This window comes from Aquarana catesbeiana, linkage group LG02 (genome assembly GCF_042186555.1).
Source record: "Aquarana catesbeiana isolate 2022-GZ linkage group LG02, ASM4218655v1, whole genome shotgun sequence".
Lineage (NCBI taxonomy): Eukaryota > Metazoa > Chordata > Amphibia > Anura > Ranidae > Aquarana > Aquarana catesbeiana.
The window spans coordinates 413,334,121-413,349,704 of record NC_133325.1 but is presented as its reverse complement, the minus strand read 5'-3'; the positions used below and the strand labels follow the sequence as shown (position 1 = coordinate 413,349,704).

General features: G+C 41.0%; 1 protein-coding gene across 2 annotated transcripts in view; it reads left to right on the top strand.

Moving 5' to 3' along the window:
* Positions 1–13,469, top strand: part of SMAP2 (small ArfGAP2) — a 64,304-nt gene extending 50,835 nt beyond the window's left edge. For both annotated transcript variants that reach the window (XM_073615426.1, XM_073615425.1), the window contains 3 exons: positions 2,582–2,747; positions 2,893–3,209; positions 6,698–13,469. In XM_073615426.1, the coding sequence (XP_073471527.1) occupies positions 2,582–2,747; positions 2,893–3,209; positions 6,698–6,814 (600 nt within the window). In that variant the 3' untranslated portion in view covers positions 6,815–13,469. The remainder of the gene's footprint in view (positions 1–2,581; positions 2,748–2,892; positions 3,210–6,697) is intronic.
* Positions 13,470–15,584: the final 2,115 nt, after the last annotated feature.

Genomic DNA, 15,584 nt, shown 5'->3' with positions numbered 1-15,584 from the left:
GGAGCCTGGTACTGTGATAAAATGCCTCAGCACTGAGGGTGGGAGGAGCTTGGTGAGCATCCATTTCCTCTGTGACTAATGAACCCAAAAGTGTGGATTTTGTCACTTTCTGGTTCAAAGCTGTCTTTCCCTGACAGTTATAGCTGGGTAAGCAGCATATCAAGCATAACCACTTCAGCCCCAGAAGGATTTGCCCCTTTCCTGACCAGGCCATTTTTTGCGATACAGCACTGCGTCGCTTTAACTGACAATTGTGCTGTTGTGCGACATTGTACCCAAATAACATTTTTGTCCTTTTTTTTCCCCACAAATAGAACTTTCTTTTGCTGGTATTTGATCATCTCTGCGGTTTTTATTGTTTGTGCTATAAACAAAAAGAGTGACAATTTTGAGAAAAAAAACGCATTATTTTTTACTTTTTGCTATAATAAATATCCCCCCCCCTAAAAAAATAAAAAATAAATAAATATATTATATTATATACAATTTCTTTCCTCAGTTTAGGCCGATATGTAGTCCTACATATTTTTGGTAAAAAAAAAAATGCAATAAGCGTATATTGATTGCTTTGCACAAAAAATTATGGCATTTACAAAATAGGGGATAGTTTTATGGCATTTTTATATTTTTTTTTTATTAGTATGGCAGCGATTTTTATCGAGACTGCGACATTATATCGGACATTTTTGACACTATTTTGGGACCATTGTCGTTTATACAGCGATCAGTGCTGTAAAAATGCATTGATTACTGTGTAAATGACAGACAGTGAAGGGGTTAACCACTAGGGGGAGATGAAGGGGTTAAGTGTGTCCTAAGGAGTGATTCTAACTGGGGGGGGTGGGCTACTAGTCACATGACAGCGATCACTGCTCTCGATGACGGAGAGCAGTGAACTCTGTCATGACACAAGCCAGAATGGGGAAGTGCCTTGTTTACATAGGCACTTCCCCATTCTGAGGCTCCATGACAGGATCGCCAGGAGACCAGCAGACATTGAGTCCGTGGGCACGGTCACGCTGGCGCGTGTGCGTGCCTGCTATCCCCTGCTCTTAAAGGGGACGTACAGGTATGCCCATTTGCCCACTGCTGCCATTGTGCTGACGTATATTGGCGTGCGGTGGTCGGCAACTGGTTAAAGAGTCGCCTGTGGACAGTTTTGAGTACTATATTTTTTTTGCAATTTCACAGCAAGCACAATTTTTAAGGCTTGACATGTTTGGTATCTATTTACTCAGTGCAACCCCATTGTTTATATTTTAACCAAAAATGGATATTATCTTGTGAGTTTGCACTAAAATAAATTTTCAGTTTCCTGAAAATATGCGTTTGATTAATAGTTGTGCCACCATTTTATTCTACAGAGCCACTGCTTTTGGTGTAAATTCAAGTATACGTTTAAAATTACAGGTTGGCTAGTACAGTTGGCTCTAATTTCGAAAATGTAAGTGGTTTTAAACCCTTACATATACCCAGTGAAGTGACTCGCCTCAGATGCACAGAGATGAAACAAAACCACCTACATAAGTTGCACCTGCATATCTGCAGTCTTTTCTTCATCTATTCAAAGTGCTAAATTTTAACGCTTGTCTGAGTTAAATGGGGGCAGAGAGCGCTGAAAGTCAGGAGCGCTCTAAGAGCTGATTAGAGGGAAAAGGCCCCCCCCCCCGCCCTCCACACAGCTCACAGGCACAAAGCTGAGGCTGTTGATCCCTCCCCTGTCACCATTTTTCTCTTGGTGTCAAGAAAACTTGTCAGAAGTGACTCATGCCGATAGCAGAGGAACAAAGCAGACAGAAATGACACTTATTGCTCTGGATTGAGACACGTACACACTATAGAGGGATATGCTTTCTTCATATGTCATGTTTGATGTTTACAACCAATTTTAAAGTGGTACTTTAAAAAAAAACTCATCCTGCTAGCGAACACCTTCCTGATTGCAAAATTTTTTTTGTTTTTAGTACATATAGGACAACAAACAGACATCACTACATGCAACAGCACCAGCAGTCTGTGTGGCTTCCATTTAATATATAGTTTCCCATATAAGGAATCCCACATCGTACTGTAGCTATAAATCACATGAACAAAAATATAGTGGCTCCATAAATTTACAGAGCATACCCACTCCTTAGATATGCTCACAACCTTTTTTAGATTGTACACAGAACTGTACATGGCCTGCTCAGTGCACAATCTTGGGATATCTTGGTGTCAGGATGAATTGGCTTCTGTGTGCGTGAGTGTTTTTTCGTGCCGGGCTGACCAACCAGGATGGCTCAAGATACCAAAGCCACAGGACGGCCAGGCGTAGATGTCAGCAGCCATAGAGCTTTCACAAAATGCATCACTGAAACCAAGGCAGGTTTAGTTCCCAGCCAGTGGGATCTAAAAATGTACATGTGATGGATAGCTGTGAACATTTTTACGACCCTTCTATAAATTGGCCTCACCCACTCGCAGATGAGTGAGATCTGTGTGGTTCAGCAGCCATAGATCTGCGTGTTCAGTATGATTATGTTTTGCATAGAATCACTTTGACCAAGGTGCTGATCTTTGCTTTGTCTCCTCCATGTAGGCTGTCGGCTCCATGCCTTTACCTGGAAGTTCTGGATCTGTTCCTGAGAATCTCAACCTCTTTCCAGAGACAAGTGGAAAGCCAGCAGAAGGTACCAAGAAGCAGCTTTCCAAGGATTCTATCCTGTCCTTATATGGCCCTCAAACTTCTCAGATTCCAGCTCAAGGTATGAACCAACAAAAAGAATATATGGCAAATAACCCTTTATTGTATAAAGTGACTTTTTCTACACATCGGTATTTTCAATTTGTCAGACCCATGTCATTTACTGTCATGAGTTCTACTTACCTTCTATACTTTTGTTTCATCAGGAGGCCTCTTCATGGCACCAGCACAAATGGCATACCCGAGTGCTTACACTGGATTTCCAGCCGTTCCCTCTCCAGGGGGTGTTATGGGTGGTATGATGGCGTCACCAATGGGTATCATGACTCAGCCAGCTCTCCCAGGCATGGTTGCTCCCATGGCTGTTCCAGCTGGATATGTGGGTGGAATGCAGGCAGCAGTCATGGGGGTTCCGAATGGAATGATGGCACAGCATGCAGGTTGTGTGGCTGGCATCAGTGCTGTGGCACAGCCAATGTATGGTATGCAACCAGGTCAGCAGCTCCAGTGGAATGTCACTCAGGTAAACTTTGGCAAATGAGATTGGTTTTACTGGGTAGAAAAAATGCATTGAATACAATCCAAAACTTTTTTATTTTGTTTAGGACAACATGTCAAAGGATTATATCTCGGGTCACTTTTGCTGCTATCTGTGTCCAAGAGTTGGTCTAAGTCAGGTAAAATTTTTCCAGTGGGACACAGACAGCAGTAGAAACCTGATTAAGGAGCACTTCCAAGTTCCTGTGTCATCTGTAAATTGCTATACAGTAGCCCCAAAACAGTCGCTTAAAGGGTAGAGTTATACCCTATGTATATAAAACATTTTTTTTAATATGTACAAGCATGTGAGGTGGTGTTCTCTCAACTTTTATATAGGAAAACAACTATATGCATACATGGTAATTGTCAAGCCAGTGCATTCGCCTAGAAATTGTACTATAATTCCAGGAGAACCAGGATATAGGTCTCTTTCACTGTTCCACTCCCTATTGCTCAGTAATCAGAGCATTTAAATATCCAGGAAAGTTTTGACTGCAGCTTCCTATACAGCTTAGAAATATTGTCATTGATTCCCAGGGCAATTGTATTCTTATGCTCTGGTGTATATATTTTCCAGTTAACTCGCTAGTATCCTCAACAAAGGTTTGAAGGCAACTCAATCTTTCTGACCATGTTTCATGGAACGCCCATAATTAGGGTGTAATATGAAGCATTATCGGAGTCCCCCCTGCCCCCTACTGAAGCCAGCACGGTTGTGCATGACTACACCTTTACAGCAGCATCATTCACAAGAAGTTGTGACAGAAAAAGCTACAAGTTCTCTCTGCCACATGGACTTTTAGTTCTAAATGGAACACAAGTGGGATGATGTCACAGCTCTCTTTGACACTTCCTGAAGCTCTGTAACCGAAGGTTCTTACCTAAGTTTGGACTAGCAGCTGCAGAAAGATTCTGCAGGAGCTTGTACAGTGAACTGTAATCCACTGATCATGGGTGCAATGCTTTCCAGGCTCCTATGCAAAAATAAATAAATGCTCATTTTTCTTAAAAAAAAAAATGGGTGCATTTTATATATATTTTAGGATAATTGAGGTTCCCCAACCATTAACCGTAAATGTTGTCCAGTGTCTGCTTCAAAACATGATTGTTTAGATCGGGGCTCAAAATTCAAGTCCTGAGCTACTAGCCAGGTTAAGGTTACTCGTCACCAGTTGCCCCATCCCTAAACACTCCCTCATAAATGTCGGGCGGCACAGTGGTGTGGTGGTAGCACTCTCGCCTAGCAGTAAGAAGGGTCACTGGTTCGAATCCCAACCACGACACTACCTGCCTGGAGTTTGCATGTTCTCCCTGTGCCTGCGTGGGTTTCCTCCGGGTACTCCGGTTTCCTCCCACACTCCAAAGACATGCTGGTAGGTTAATTGGATCCTGTCTAAATTATCCCTAGTATGTATGAATGTGAGTTAGGGACCTTAGATTGTAAGCTCCTTGAGGGTAGGGACTGATGTGAATGTACAATGTATATGTAAAGCGCTGCGTAAATTGACGGCGCTATATAAGTACCTGAAATAAATAAATGATCTAATGAAATTACACTTAAATGTTTTATGCAGAATTAAGTTACAAAAATAAGTGCAGCCTCACCTGTGCCCAATGCAGTGTGACCTGAGCCCCACCTCTTGGCCCGATGCCTTTGATGACGTCACACGTCCCGCATTGGACCGGTGTTCTGTCTATCAAAGGTGCTGGGCCAGGAGGTGGGGCTATGTGACGGTGAGCGTCGGGAACACAGGAAATTCTAATGAAGTCAATTACTGCGGGCAATCCCACTTTCTGCTGATCTGGACAGCTCGCCACTTCCTCTTCTCTATCTTCCCCTGACTAGGCGAATGTGCGGCGGTGCTCAAACCCCCCCGCTCTGAGGCAGCCCCACGCTTGCCAACAGCCATTTTCCACTTGCAAAATGCGAGTATGCAAGTGGAAAATTTGAAGGCTGAGTTAGATGGCCTTGAAAGGGGAGACATCTAAGGGTGGGGTGGGTGTGGCAACAGCAGTAGTATTGATACTTCAAATACTGCTAACCTCTTCCCATCCACGCTATAGCCGAATGACTGCTACAGCGCTGACCTACATTGCCCTGAGGCCGTCAGTAGACGTCCTCCCCTTCCTCGCTCCCTGCGGGGCATGTCCGGTGCACTCTGTGATCACCGAGTCACTGAGACTCGGGTGATAACAGATTGGAGTAAGGGGCCGATCCCAGCCCCTTACCCTTACCACATGATCAGCTGTTAGCCAATGACAGCTGATCACGTGATGCAAACAGAAGCTCGGTAATATTTTTTTTTTTTTTCTGATGTCAGCATGAGGAGAAAAACAATCACCGGCCTCTGTTGAAGGGACATTAGTCCCGAAGAGGAAGCGGCATAGCTTCCTCATCTGTGTCAAGCAGTACCACCTGCCAGTGCCCTCAGTGCCACCTATCAATGCCGAAGAGTGCTGCCTATCAGTGCAACCTCATCACCGGTTTGCAAAATTTTATAAACAAAATATAAAACAGTTTTGGTTTTTGTTTTCAAAATTTTCGGTCTTTTTTTATTTTTTTTTAACAAAAAATAAAAAAACCCAGGGGTGATCAAATACCACCAAAAGAAAGCCCTATTTTTGGGAAAAAAATGATAAAAATTTAAATTGCGTACAGTGTTACATGACCACGCAATTGTCATTCAAAGAGTGAGAGCGCTGAAAGCTAAAAATTGGTCAGGGCAGGAGGGGTTTTAAGTGCCCAGTAAGCAAGTGGTTAAAAAAAAAAACCCAGGGACTAGCCTACAGGGTAAGATGCTGTGTTTTACCATGCAGGCTAGTGTGGAGGAGCCCTAAAGAGCAGAAAGTTGTTGGGGCTGTGGCCCAGAACCAGCAATATAGTAACATTTATAAAATGTCACCCCCATATCATTCAGCCATTTTAGTAAAGCTGAGTTTTGTGTATAATAAGATTGAGTATTCATAATGAGGATACTTTTTTGGTAGGTAAAACTGCTTCATGTTATATCTGTTTAAATAGTGTAGTATTGCAGTTGCCCTAATAGGCACACTGGGGTTGATTTACTACGTAAAACTGGAGCGCTCAGAATCTGTTGCAGCTGTGCATGGCAGCCAATCGGCTTCTAAATTCAGCTTGTTCTATTCAACTTTGACAATAAAACCTGGAAGCTGATTGGTTTCTATGCAGAGCTTCACCAGATTTTGCACACTCCAGTTTTAGTAAACAACCCCCACTGTGTTACATATATATGATACACATGAATAAAGTGAAAATGGTGCAAACCATATTAGGAATATCTTGTGATTGGTGCTGCAAAATTAGCAGTGCACAATCATTTGAAGTTTGAAAAGTTGTCTTTCTTTTTAATTAACAGTATTTGTAAGTAATTGGAATAAGTGGACTGCTTTGTATGTAAATGTTTAATGGAAGTATTCGCATTTAATGTAAATCTGTTCTTCATGTTTAAGGTGTCTCAACAGATGGCAGGAATGACATTTTTTGGTGTAGGAGGCATGGCAGGATACGGACAGCCTACAACTAACCAGGGACCCAACCAGACCCTCAGCTCACCAATGTGGAAATGAAACTGGGGCCGAATCATACCCCTGTGAACTTCTACACTTTTCCTGCAGTCCTGAAGATTCCTCCATTTATTCACCTTAGTCTTTCTAAAGCTTTCACCACTTATTTTCTTGTCCACATAATCTAACAGGGATAAAGATGACAACCCCCTACCCTTGCCAGTATACTGCAGTATAGTGCAATGCCGAGTGTTCATAAAGATGGGCCACATACATTCCCAGAAGCTGAGCCACATACTTTTCAAGGGCACCAAAATACTCAGAATGAGGACTGAATACGTTCAAACGTCAGTAAGCTTGCAGGTGTTTTCCAGCATGCATCAGGCATGTGTGCTGCTACCAGCTGAATCCAAATATTGGCAGTCAAGAGACCTGTATTACAGTTCTGCACCAGCAAGCCCTGTGGATCTCTCATTCCTCTGCACCATAACTGGAATTTGACATGACTGTTCTCTAAATCCCTGGAGTAAAGGCTAGAATTAATACCATGGCTGCTCAGTATAGAGCAGAGTGGTGTGCAAGTGGAGAATTCCGCCAATACATTGACAAACAGAATGAATGCTTGCTTTATTTTTTAATTTCACAACTGTACTTAGAGTTAATCCATAAAGGTAGAGTAAACTGAAAGCGGCTTGTTATAGTTTAGTGCCCCTTTGTTGTAATTCTTTTTTCTTGTTCCCATGTACAGTGTACTTTAAAAGGAGGAGTAATATAATCAGAAACCAGGGCTCTTATACCAGCCTACTTTCTGTTCTCTCTGCTTTTATGGAATACTCCAACATTGTTATTCTGTTTAAAGTTGGCAAAAGGAAACTACAATGTGGCATTGACATCGGCAAACCTGCCTGGAGGAAAATGGCAGCTGGAAGCTGATTGGTCATTCATGTTTCCCTTTTCTTTATTTCTATAGATTATAGAAAAGTGTCTTACTCTCCCTAAAATAGATTAACTATTCTGCTGCTGAGTGCAATGAAAGTGACCTGTGTGTTTCTGTGTAGAAGAAATTATTTCCCTCTCCTGTGTTTTGTAAGTGCAATGTACCTTAAAGAGAGATTTAACTTATTGCAGGGAAAGAACAGAAGGTTTAGAATAAAGGCTCCGTACCAGAATAAAATTATATATTTAGCTTGTATCTGTAGACAAACTAGACTGCTACGCTTTCATTGGTGCGTTGCCCATATATTTCAGTTTATACAGGAAACGTCCATGCAAATAGAATTTGGCAAGCATCTTGTGCCCTGTGTTTTTAAAATATCTCAGAGTTACTAGTTATTTTATATGTTGTATATAAACTGTTACTTATTTAATGGAATTTGGGTGCTGTACTCTGAGTAACATTGGAGTGTGGCCCCAAACAGAGTGTTTATTTAGCCATAGTAAAACATCATGTCATCCCTTTTTTAAAGGGTCAAACAAACACTTTTCAGGAGGAGAGTTAGGCAAGACAGATCGAATCGGTTTTTAAAATGTTTCAGGCTGAAGAAGGAAATCTGTTTTTTGCTTGTTCTCCGTGTCACTCCCTTAAACCTTGGGAATTGTCTATTAGAAATGTTTGTCTTGGTAAGTAATTTTTAGGGTGTTTTTAATGCATCTGGATACTTTTTTGCATCTGGATGGTCTTCATTTTGAACCACTAAGATGGTAGAATTATCTACTATATTTTACGTATTTCTGTGGCCAGGCTACCTAGTGAACCACTGCCCTAGAATATGCATGCAACCTGTGAAGTCTCAAAGTGTTAACCTCTATCACTGTGTAAGTGACTCATTAGGTAGTAAAGCCAGGTGCACCTAGAGCATAAAAACTTCAAAAACAAAGTCAGCAATGTCCACTCCAACATATATATCCTGACAGCTTTGCCTAACTTGATCCTGTTGAGGCTTAAAACATTTCTAAAGTTGCAAAGGTATCTGCAGGTGGCTGTGTTAATCTTTATTCTATCTCTGTTCCTGTGGGCCCGTCTCTTTATTTAGAAAGATGAGATTTAATTCTAGCCACCCTCATTTAAATATCAAAGTGTAGAATTTTGAGTAGAATACATCAGAAGGGGAGAGGGTTAAAGTGGTTAAGTTTTTTTTTTTTTTTTTTTCCTAAAATAAAAAATGTTTTATATTTACCTGCATTGTGCAATAATATTGAACAAAGCAGCCCCCACACCTCCTCTCCTGAGTCTCCCACCGGCGCTCCGGGCACCTACTCTTCTGTGTCTGCCACTTCCTATAGTGGCATATGTGGTGTTCGCTCTAAAGTCAGGCTGCGTCCATTGAAACACAGTACAGCTCAGCCCTGCCCCTGCTCCTTCCTCACTGGATTTGGCTGAAAGCAGCAGCCAATGGCCGCGTCATTCATTTACAGTGTTCTGTCAATGGGAAAACTACAATTCCTGACAGCCTTTGTGGTCGTTGGCTTGTAGTTCTTAATGAACTACCAGGGCGCTGTTGATCGCTCGTACATTGATCTTCCTGTCGGAGTGTAACAGACAGTCTGCAGGAACATGGCTGCAATGCTTTATAGATCCCTAACAAAGAAAAAATAAATGCATATTTTTTACCTGCAAAAAAAAGTGCTTTTATTTTGGTAAAAGTGAACTTATTCTTTAAGGTAAAAAAAAACAAACTAATAATAACCACTTTAATATGTACTGTACAAAAGTTAAACTATTGTATACAGCAGTGTTTCTCAACTCCAGTCCTCAAGGCGCCCCAACAGGTCATGTTTTCAGGATTTCCCTCAGATGAAAGAGTCGTGGTAATTACTAAGGCAGTGAAACTGATCAAATCACCTGTGCAAAATAGAAAGCCTGAAAACATGACCTGTTGGGGCGCCTTGAGGACTAGCATTGAGAGACACTGGTATACAGCCTGTGCCTAGAATATGAAGGGCTTCACAGAGATTTCAGACATTGTATTGAAGATTAACACAGGTACTTGTGGGCATTATAGGGTCCCTACCCTTTAGTACAGTTATCACCCTAGAGACTTTTAGACTGGGTCAGGTTCACTTTTAAAGCTGCAATCCATTTAGCATTCAGTAGAACCATGTCTCCCATCTCTGTGAAGCAGTAATTGAATGTTTAATGCCATGCACATGTGTTGGTGAGTTAAGGCATGTTCCTTCTGCCCTTTTGTCAAGCCTTAGGACAATAAGCATTTGAAGCTGTCTGACTAAAGAAACAAACTGCTCATAAAGGATATTTGCTTATGCAATACGGTGTATTCAGGAAAAAAACAAGAGTGATTGTGAATATACTTTTAATGCAGATAACCTCAAGCCACATGCTTAATGTTCAAATTTGGATTCCATGTTTCAGGATATGTTGTCCCTTTTTTAAGGATGTACAGCTAAGCTTGGTATTGGCAATTGAAAACTAGCCTTCTTCGTTTTCAACTAGGTTACATACTTTACCTTTTTTGCAAATTAAATTAACTAAAGTTAATACTTGCTTGCAAATCAGATTTTGGAAATTCAGTTTCATATTCACAGACAATTGTAATGTAGTACTTGGTACATATATGTTCATGCTTCTTTGCTCTGCTCTTTTTTACAATGACACTCATTTATCTTTGTGTCTTTGGGAAGAACTGCATGTTTTTGTCACCATTGGCAAGCAATCAGAATTATTCTCTCATACTGCACTGAACTAAGAAGAATGTAAATGGTTACACTTGCTGCACCTCTACACCTTAATCAGTGAGAACCTTCCTGAAAAGTTGTATTTCCATGCTTTCTTCTTGTATATTTGTGTGACGTTGGTGATGGACTCAATTCACCCTCTGCAAGTACACTATTCATCAGTTGTATTTAGTGACACTGTGAACATCCCCACAACTCACTTAAAACATTGTCAAGGCATTCTGCTGTGAATGATAATGTACACCAATTTGGCGCAGAGCATGGCTGAGTATTCCAGCCTTGTGCTGTTTTCATACAGGTTTGTAGAAGTAAAGTAATAAACTATGTAAACTAGCACTATGGACATTTAAATATTTTACATATTCCTAACAAGCCCCAAATAAACATTTTAAATGATTCCCTCACTGACTTGTGTAGCTGTAACCTCTGTGGATTAATAATTCTCAAAACTTGCAGCAGAAGGTTTTCAGTTTTTTACATTCACTTTCGCTTGTTAGCTTAGCTCTCCCACCAGGCTTCCTGTTTCTAATGTGAAAAATAGATCAAGTGTGTATGAGGAGAGTGCTGATGTGTCACTAGTTCTGTTATGTTTTGAGGCTGAATTACTTCACAGTGCCTGCAACTACAGAGGTCAGTGAGAGCTGAACTTTAGGAATTCAGCCGCTTTGTAAATCTACTGGCTTACTTTGAGTTAAAGTGAAACTAAACCTAACTCTTAGACAACACTATTGAATGTACACTGAACTGTGCTTGTTCAGCTCACAGTGCATTCTCAGCACACTCCTGCTGTGCCAGAATGTCTGACTCCAATGTGCATGTGGAATAACATCATTCCCCATCAGCCAATGAAGAGGCTGAAAATCTGGTCCAGGGAGAAGATGACAGCAGCCAGAGAGGGCTGTAACCGTTGCATAGCTGGAAGGCAGAGGTAAGTATTTTCAGGAGTTTATTTCCACTTTAAAGCTAATCTCCAGGTTTTCTGGCACTTGAATTAGTTTGGACCAGGCTGGTCCAAACTATTTCCTTCACCAAGTGCTGTATGCAACTTCAGGTACATAAAGTACACAGTGCTGAGTTCTGGCTGTGAGGCAGAGACTTCCGGTCACACATTAAGAAGAAAAGGGGCTTGAGCTGTGCTCAGCCATTCATAGGCAGCTGTGTCTTCTGTAAATGAATACAAAACTTCCTCTGATTGGCTGAGGCAGGCTGATGAAGTCACAATCTCGGAGTCAGCCAACCAGAGAAACTTTGTATTCTTTTACAGAATACGAAGCGGGCTATGAATGTTTGAGCCCCGCTCAGCCTGACTGTTTAGTTTCTGGGTGTTGGACAGGAAGAGTCTGGCTCTCAGACGGGGACCCAGCACTGTGTACTGTATGTAGCTTAGTGAAGGAAATCGTTTGTTAGGACCAGTTTGGTTCAAATGAACTGTTTAAAGTGATGGGAAACCTGGAGGTCAGCTTTAAGGCCTGGTTAACACCTATGCATTTTTTAGTGCGTTTTCAGTTTTGCAGAAACACACTAAAGTCGATTTAACATGGTTTCCTATGGATGTAGTTCACATCTGTGTGTTTTTTGGAAAGGGCCAGGGACTTGTTTTTGGTTCCATAGACTTCAATGGATCAAAAATGTGTATTGAAAAATGCAAATAGTTGTAATTCAGGCCTTAGTCCAAAAGAGTGTATGCCACCTCATGGACTTTTTTTTTTTTAGTTTTACTATTGGCTATCACTGTATTCCGGCACTCTGTCGGGAGATATGCTGTCTTCTCCCACACAGCAGTTCTGCTTAACTCTCCCCTCTGCTGTTCATTAACAGAAGGCTTTGTATTTTGTCAATGTGTTCATATAATATAGGTTCATATAAAATAAAGTGCACTGTAATTGGAGCGGAGGAGTGGGCACAGCAGCTGCATGCAACTCTGCCGCTACAGAAGCTGAGACCAGAAAATGTAAAGAGCTAGTTCAGCTTTAAAACTTTCCTGCTAATTAAGAATATATAAATAACCTTTAAACCAATAATGCTAGTCGAGTGAACTAGCAGTGCTGACAATTTGGTGATAGTGATGTTAATTTAAAAAAGATGTCTTGATCTGCTCTATAACACTGTGATTTTTTTATTTTTTTGCCTTGCATTTACTTTGAGGAACAAGACTATAATGAATGAAAGATATGAAGAGGGGGTGTTGGTCGTACCCCAACTGTAATTTGAAATCTGAAAAACCTAATTTGTTGCTGTGAGCCCCGCATCTGACTTTTTTAGTAAACCTCTTTTCAGGTGGAGACAGTCACCAAATGCTTCTTATTTCTATCCCAAAAGCCCACTTGCTACTGCAAATTACGTTCTATCATCGATTAAGCCAGGCATTGTTGCCAGTCAAACTTTTACTTGTGCATGTACACAGACACAAATTATTGCAGGATATAAACAGAGGGATGATTTGCTGATGTCATAGCAGTTCCCCAGGAGAAGCAGGGTGTTGGCATGTAGGGCCTCTAGGTAATAAATGTTCTTGTAGTGTTTGTATTGTTTGCTAATCAGCTCAACCAAATTCCCTCAAACAAAAGGACTCCATTTACCATATGTGCTGGGAAATAAATATTATGAATGTGAAATATTTGCACTTTCTGTAGCTTTAACATTTTCTTTTATATTGTTTGCTAACCTGTGTGTTTTTTTTTTTTATTTAACTTGTTGGAGAGGCCTTTAAGTTAGAGCTGTTTTTCCACAGTGATAAAGTTAAATGAAGTTTAAGTTAACCTATTTTATGAGGAACATTTAATTTATAAACACATCTAATGCAAAAACTCTTACAGGTATATATGTTTCTGTTCCGTTTAGCTTTGAATTTATTATAGTCAAATGTCTGCTTATTTTATTTCTTTTTTTTTTCTAACAGCAATTGTATAAAGATGGTATATTGTGTACTTGATTCTTGTTTATTTTAAGGTGAAAATCATATACAGAGGCAGCTACACATTGGTGTATATGTACATTCCGGATTAAAGAAGGTCATTAAACATTACTAGATTTGTGTGCATGTATGTGTTTTTTTTTTTTTTTCTCTTTCTCTCTCTCTCCCCCCCCCCCCCCCTTTCTTAAATGGTTTGTTTAACCCTTTCATGACCAGAGATCATTGATATCTCAATGCCCGTGCTAAATTTAGCAGCATCAGCTAATTTGTGTATCTAAATGGATTTTATACATTTTTTTTTTAACCACTTGCCCACTGGGCACTTAAACCCCTAATTTTCAGCTTTCGGTGCTCTCACATTTTGAATTACAATTACTCAGTCATGCAACACTGTACCCATATGAAATTTTTGTCCTTTTTTTTCACACAAGTAGAGATTTCTTTTGTTGGTATTTAATCACTACTGGGTTTTTTATATTTTTTGCGCTATAAAAGAAAAGAGACTGAAAATTCTGTGTAAAAAAATTTTTTTGTTTCTGTTATAAAATTTTGCAAACTAGTCATTTTTCTTCATAAATTTTGGCCAAAATTTATACTGCTACATATCTTTGGTAAAAAAAATAACCCAAATTGGTGCAATAATATTTGGTCTTTGTGAAAGTTAGAGTCCACAAGCTATGGCGCCAGTCTCTAAAAATTGATCACACCTGAAGTACCGGCGGCCTGTCTTTTCTTGAGACCCTAACAAGCCAGAAGTAGACATTCCAAGGTATTTAGTAAGATGCATGGTGATTTTTTTTCCCCACAATTCTTTGCAAAATCAAGATTTCCCCCCCCCCCCCCCCCCCCACAAAATTGTCATATTAGCAGATTATTTCTCACACACAGCATATGCATACCACAAATTACACCCCAAAACACATTCTGCTACTCCTCCTGAGTATGGTGATACCACATGTGTGAGACTTTTACACAGTGTGGCCACATACAGAGGCCCAACATGCAGGGAGCACCATCAGGCGTTCTAGGAGATGAAATTATACATTTAATTTCCTGACTACCTCTTATTTATTTTATTTCAGGTACTTATATAGCGCCGTCAATTTACGCAGCGCTTTACATATACATTGTACATTCACATCAGTCCCTACCCTCAAGGAGCTCACAATCTAAGGTCCCTAACTCACATTCATACATACTAGGGACAATTTAGACAGAAGCCAATGAACCTACCAGCATGTCTTTGGAGTGTGGGAGGAAACCAGGGTACCCGGAGGAAACCCACGCAGGCACAGGGAGAACATGCAAACTCCATGCAGGTAGTGTCGTGGTTGGGATTCAAACCAGCGACCCTTCTTACTGCTAGGCGAGAGTGCTACCCACTATACCACTGCACCGCCCACCTCTTGCACTTTTGAAGGCCCTGGAGCACCATGACAATGGGAATGCTCCAAAAATGACCCAATTTTGGAAAGAAAACACCCCAACGTATAATCTGAGGCATAATGAGTTAGTTGTTTTTTTTTGTTTTGTTTTTTACACAAAGTTGTCCATTTATACATTATTTCCAGCACACAGCATGTACATACCAAAAATTACACCCCAAAATAGATTCTCCTACTCCTGAGTATATTGATACCACATGTATGAGATTTTTACACAGCCTGGCCACATAAATAGGCCCAACATGCAGGGAGCACCGTCAGGTGTTCTAGGGGCATACATTTCTCAAATCTAATTTGACTACCTATTACACTTTTGTGAGGCACTGATGTGGCATGGATGAGCATGGTTGAGCCATAAATGTGGATGGCTGAGTATGGATGGGATGACTGAGCATGAATGAGTATTGGTGGATGAGTATGACAGGGATGGCTGAGCATGGATGAGGCTGCGATGGGCACAGAGCAGTGCTGTGGGCACTACAGGTGCAACCGATCTCTCCGCTCTCCACACACACTGAGGGGAGAGAGGAACCGGGCATGACATGGTTTACAAGTGATCGCTCCGTCATTTGACGGAGCAATCACGTAGTAAACGGCCGATGTCAGCGGCCATTTACTGTGATGCGTCAGGTCCTCTGGACCTGGCGGTCACGCATACTCCCGTGTGCGCACCCCAGGGGGCAGCGCGATTCTGGGAGGACATCAGTGTACGCCCTCCCAGAGTTATCGAGCCTCGCTGTAGCTGTCATTTGGCTATAGCGCGGTGGTTAAGAATATATAT